The sequence below is a fragment of the Juglans regia genome, chromosome 1, assembly GCF_001411555.2.
Source record: "Juglans regia cultivar Chandler chromosome 1, Walnut 2.0, whole genome shotgun sequence".
Lineage (NCBI taxonomy): Eukaryota > Viridiplantae > Streptophyta > Magnoliopsida > Fagales > Juglandaceae > Juglans > Juglans regia.
In genome coordinates this window covers 29,203,785-29,209,777 of record NC_049901.1, presented here as the reverse complement: position 1 = coordinate 29,209,777, position 5,993 = coordinate 29,203,785, and the positions used below count along the sequence as shown (strand labels likewise).

The following is a 5,993-nucleotide window of genomic DNA, read 5'->3' as shown; positions in this document are numbered from 1 at the left end:
TTATATCCGGTGATAGGGTCAGATGTCACTATTATATCCGTGATAGGGCCTGAGGTCACTATTGTATCTAGTGACAGGGCCCGAGATCATAGCAAAATAGATTCAGAATCACTATATTAGAACTAGAATCATAGTCAGAATAGAATCAGAAAGTCATGATAAAGGTTTTTTCAAATACCACATCATATCAAAACAGAGTACTAAAATAAATTTAGATCACTTCAAATTTTCTAAAATAGATTAAGAACATCTTCACTTCACATGCAAAAATGATCAAATTTCATCTTTGCTCCTTTTTTTAGTTCAGTAACAGAATGCCAAAAATAAGTTTATGTCTACACTAGTTATGCCAGAAGATACTTTATTCTTATACAGAATTTCATGAGTAATACAAAACAAATAACTGAGGTTGTTTCAATTTCTTTTCATAACAAAGCATGCATATTTTCTAAAAATCAACCTCAGTCTATTTGATTTTTATACAAAGTTTAGTATAAGAACCCCGCTTACTTGGACTTCTTAGCTTTTCAGAAATTTCCCTCAACAATGATGAACAAATATAAATCATCACCGAGAGCTATGTGTAGCGATGGCCTAGGTGGATGTCTATGCTGACATGGCTGGCAGCGGCGACATGTGATGGAGGTAGCGAGGGGCTCACTAGTGGCTAAGTTGAGGTCTGTGATGGAGCACGATAGTAGTGCACCATGAGGAAGAGAGAGAATCATGTAGAAAAAGGGAGAGTTGCGTTACCGAGAGGGGTGGAGATATCGCATGATGGTGGCTCACGGAGGCACCAGGTTGCACATGGTTGTTCTGGGTGGTCGTGCATTGGGAGTATCATGGTGGCTGCGTGGTGGTTGAATAGAGGAGGTTGGCTGCGTGGTGCTCGAGTGGAGTATCATGCCCATGCTTGTTGCTCTGTTTTGAGTATGGAAAACAGGCGTGGTTTTCTTTGGGTGTTAACCATGGTGGTTAGTGGTTTGTAGAGGCATCTCACGGTGACAGCGTGGTGGTGTAGGGCCAAGGTTTACGCTGAGGGATTGCAGTTTCTATCTTGCGCACCTCAGCATGTTGGTTTCCATTCGGAATTGTGCAGCAAGATGAGGGCAGCATTGCCATTTATGGCAGGGGACAAGGTTGTAGCAGTTTCTTGAGGGGCTGGGTAGTGGGGGTACTTGTTTCCCACCATGGTTGATGGCTATGATGTGAAGGGGTTGAGAGGGTGGTTGTGTGCATGGCTCAAGGAGTTTCCATGGAGGAGAAACTGTCACAATAACTGTGGAGGTTGCTTCCATTGGTGATCTTCATGGGGTTGGGTTGTGTAGAGACAACGACGGTGACTACATGGCGGTTGTGAAGGGTGGTGGCTTCATCTTGGGGGAGTTGCCTTCCGAGGCAACAGTTTGACTCTTGAGAGGTTTCTGCTTTGTACGATGGAGGATGAAGGAAGGAGACGGCAACCCTACTCTTGGATTTTCTTAATGCACGAAGGATTAGGTAAGTATATATAGGCGAACGAAAAACAAAAAACAAACCCTAGAGGGATTGAGGGAAGGAGAGACGTACGTGCATGGGGTACAGGAGTCGTGCGAGGTGGGGGAGTTAAAAAAAGCTAATTGAATGTTGGTTGGTTCTCACGAGCTTGGTTTTGGGGTGATCAGGTAGGGCCCATTTTAAATATTTGGGCTCACATTTTGGGTGGCATAAGAAATTAATAAATGGGGTTTTTTCTTGAGTTTTGGGCCTCGACTCCACTTCTAAAAATAATCCAACTTGTCGAAAAATTTTCTCGGCCCATAAGAAGATTTTTACCCTAATTATCAAATCCAATGATATAAAATCATATTCTTCCAAAATAAAAATATTAGGCCCGTAGTTTATTCCAAAACATTTACTCAAAATCTCAAATGGGCTTTTTGTACCTATAAACTCCTAAATAAAGAAAAGGGCTTGGTGCTTAGCCCGGGTGTTACATCCTCCCCCCTTAACAAAAATTTCGTCTTCAAAATTTTGCTAGTACCATGAGCAAAGCCTAAACATTTATCCTTCATAACCATTCCATGCCTATCCCAATCTTCGATCATATTGTCGAACCTAATATTCCAAAATTCTAACCGTTCAATATTGAGGCATGGAATGTTGCAACACTTAAGTTCTCTTGCAACACTTAAGTTCTATCAATGTATAGGATAGAACGTCTTTGAAAATCCAGCATCGCGCCAATTCAAGGTCATTCCAACGCATTGCTGATAAAATGGTAATTAATATTTGTTAAAATTCAGTCATAATATGCTTTTTTAAAATTACTAATGTGGCTTTGTTAGAAACGTGATGATCTTGAAAATTTTCTCTCATTCATGTCAATTCTACTACCTGATGTGTACAACGAGTGGATTGATCCTGTCGCTAAAGATAATTATGTAAGTGAGTTCATTTTATGTGAATAAATTATGCCAACATGTGAATAGATATTATGTTTACTTTCTATTTCTTTTAATATGTTAGTTATTGTGTGTTTCCTTCCTAATTGTAAGAAAACATTATTGAGATGCAGTCAGCTTCTAAATAATCTTCTCTTGGTGACGTAGATATATTTACGCAGTTTTTGTAAGTGAAGGTTTGCTTACTTTTTGTGACGGTTTCAATAGATCAAATCTGTTATAGTGGTTCATGGTTGCTTGTGTGTGTGTGTGTTATAGGGCCGGGGAAGGTTGATTGAAGAAATTCGAGATATGCCATTCCGATCTCCTTTGAGTAAAAAGAGATTAGGGTTACCAACGACTAAAAAGAATAAATACAATTAAATAGCGTAGAGCTAGGAAACGTCGAAGCTGCTTTATTCAAGGAACTTGTGGGCTTTAAATAGCCTTACAACATAAATAGGTACGGAAATGACAAAGATAATAGCTAGCATCGGAGTGATCAAGACGAGATCAGTGTTACGAGCTATCGAACGTGTTACCTGAAGATCAACCGGAAAAGACGCCGGATCGTTCTTCCGTGCCTTTCCTATGTTGAGAGTATAATAGAAACAAGTTGAGAATAATCTTCTGGATGCTTTATTGATAGACCTTTCTTACAATTTTATAGCCAATGGCTATCCAAAAATATTGAAGTTAGCATCCTACAAAATTTAAATGTTGAACGATACACTTCCGAAACAGGGCATACGAAAATTAAATGCGGATTGACATATTTCCGAAACAGGGCAATATTGCCTAAACAAATTATTTATTCTATAGCCATAAACGCGCTGGAAGCTCCTTCCTTATTAGCTGTGCACCTTCCATATCAATCCTCCGCAACAATCAGCAACCAATATTTGATCACGATAAAATGCTGATTCTCCTTATTTATCTAGACTAGTAGTACTTAAGTACTGGGACTCCTACTAAAAACTTCTTGCATCTCTTGATCATCCATCTCTAGCCAGGTAACATATACACTAAAATTCTGATTTAATCGTGGACAGTTGGGTTGGAAGATGCAAATCCAAGCAGATCTTTATCTTGTTCAAATAATGCCATGTCTTCTTCACTAAGAGTAATCCAAGCTTCTATTCCGCTGCCATCTCTCGTATCCATCAGAAATATGGAATTCTTGAACATCAGATTATTACCCATAGTCACCCATGTTGGCTTCCCCAAACCAAAGTCAGCCTCATATAGTGGATATCTGCACCAGCTGGAAATGAGAATGTGGTCTGTATTACCCTCTGAGGCGAAAAGACTACTAAGATGTTTGATATCTTGACTATCCACAGAGAAAGTCTCGTCCCCAGATAACTTTGATGCATAATCTTCACTAAAAGCTTCTTTTCCTTTCCTTAACTCAGTAACCAACCGATGCAACTGTATCTCATTGTCTGTTGTCTCTCGCGAATAAAACCACACGAGATTTCCAAAAGTATTTTTAGGAAAGGGCGGAGTAAGCCTTTCGCGGATGTTCACCACTTGGGTCAGTCTAGATGGCAAAAGAAACTTGCGTTTTGATCTTGAGACGGTTATTGCACATTTCCAAATAAGAGATGAGACTGCTTCAACGCGTGTGGGCTGTAGAACGTTGGCGCTGGCGGCTTTTGTCTTGAGAGCATCAATCTTTGGTGCATCAAACACGTACCTCCTTGAAACAGTCGTCTCGTTCGCCAAGCTCATGGCTAGTGGCGGCAACTTATGTCTCGGAGGTATGCGAGATGCGGCACTGAATTCCGGAGGCAGCACTGCTTCACCAGACGCGGCAAGAGCCGCGCTAGCCCAACTATTAGTGAACATGCTAGTCGTGGCTGCATCGGCTACCTTGTGGGAAACACACACACCAATGGCCAATCCGCCACATTCAAAGAAGCTAGCTTGAACTAGAACCAAAGGTTCCAAGCTTGGTTGATCCATGGGTTCAGTCACTTTCGGAAGAAAGTGGTACAACATTTTCTGTTCGGGACGTTGTTCAAGAATGTCTGAGAGATGGCAATTGACTCGTGCTTCCAAATAATCAACGCCAGCATCGTTGCACTCAATTGAGACATTATTTTTTACTCTCCCAGCAAGTGGATAGAAACGACGCAGGGTTTCAGACAATGATGTCTTTAGCCTATGGGATATATCAACGGCCTTGAAATGGGGAAGATCACAAGGGTTGTTTGAGTAGAATATCACCACTGATATATAATTTTCGGGTTGTAGCTGATCTAAAAGGGAGAGATCAAAGCATCTAAGATGATGGGGAGTTGGACAGGAAGGTTTTATTACCTCTCTACTGATCATCTCAACTTTGATCTCCTGCATGGCTAGCTAGCTATTTGTTCAGTTACTCTTGTACTTCGATATATATATATATATATATATAATATATATATATATAGAGAGAGAAATGTTCCAAGAAAGCTTTATACTACTAATTAAACATGTGATTTGTCAATTTTTTTCTTCTATTTAATTACGCAAATATTTAAATATTAAGATATAGAGGCAAAAATGATAAATTACGTATTGATTAAATAACGATGTAAGATTTCGATTTAGAATTATTCATATTTATAGCACCGCTTCAACATTAGAAGCTTCTCTTAAATCAATTATACAATTAATAACAATTATGTCACCGCTTCACTACTAAAACTGAAATTAAAAACTACATTATTAGGTTGGAGAACATGGGATGCCCTTATATAAGAAGTGTTCGGGTGTAGTATTTTTCTTTTTTGAGTGTATTTTTTGTTGTTTGATGTTGGGAGTTGGATTGGGGTATGATGTCGTTGTTCTTTTAATTTGTAATGTTGATTCCACGGTATTCCTCTGCCTAAAGTGAGGATTTTTTATTAATAAAATTAGGACAGGGTCACTCATGGACACGTGATCTTGACTCTTCTATTAAAAAAAAAAAAAAATCGAATCTATAATTTTATCCTATATATATTTAATTATATATAAGAGTTATAAGCTGCGTGTCTTAAGAGAGTACGTTGTAAATTTATCATATTCATTCTAGATTTTATAAACTAAGGTCCTACTGCATTGTAAATTAATTAAAGCTAAAACTGACTTTCATGCGGGAAGGAACGCGTAAAAGGGCGGGAAACATAGCGTAAATTAAGGCCACCTAGCTAGGAACAGCACCGAATGCATGCATGCGCTCGATCTGTATAACTTCAATGAATTGTATTCATTTCGTGTGAAGACTGCACAGGGATTAATTATACCTGATCTTTTAAAACCGCAAAACGGTTAATAACACATACTTCATTGCTAGAGGGATGCGAGTAGTTGGCTTTATCCCTGGACCGTACGGTGTTTGATGTAATTTAAACTTATCTCATCTCATTATTATAATTTTTTTAAATTTCTACATAAAATATAATAAATAATTCAATTTTTTTAAATCTCAAAATAATAATAATATTTTAATAATATTTTATTTTACTATTTATAAATTATCTCAACTCATCTCTAATCCAAACCACCCGGCCTATAGCCAATTATTACTGCATGCATCCA

At 38.4% G+C, this 5,993-nt stretch overlaps 1 protein-coding gene across 1 annotated transcript; it reads right to left on the bottom strand.

Annotated features, from left to right (window-relative positions):
- Nucleotides 1–3,050: 3,050 nt before the first annotated feature.
- Nucleotides 3,051–4,798, bottom strand: LOC109013443 (BAHD acyltransferase At5g47980-like). The gene has a single exon (XM_035682622.1). It carries the CDS (start codon nucleotides 4,782–4,784, stop codon nucleotides 3,462–3,464), a length of 1,323 nt encoding a protein of 440 aa, XP_035538515.1. The 5' UTR covers nucleotides 4,785–4,798; the 3' UTR covers nucleotides 3,051–3,461.
- Between the last annotated feature and the right edge of the window lie 1,195 nt (nucleotides 4,799–5,993).

What these genes read in the sequence shown, in the direction of transcription:
- LOC109013443 (XM_035682622.1), bottom strand. Translation starts at nt 4,784, where the DNA reads ATGCAGGAGATCAAAGTTGAGATGATCAGTAGAGAGGTAATAAAACCT.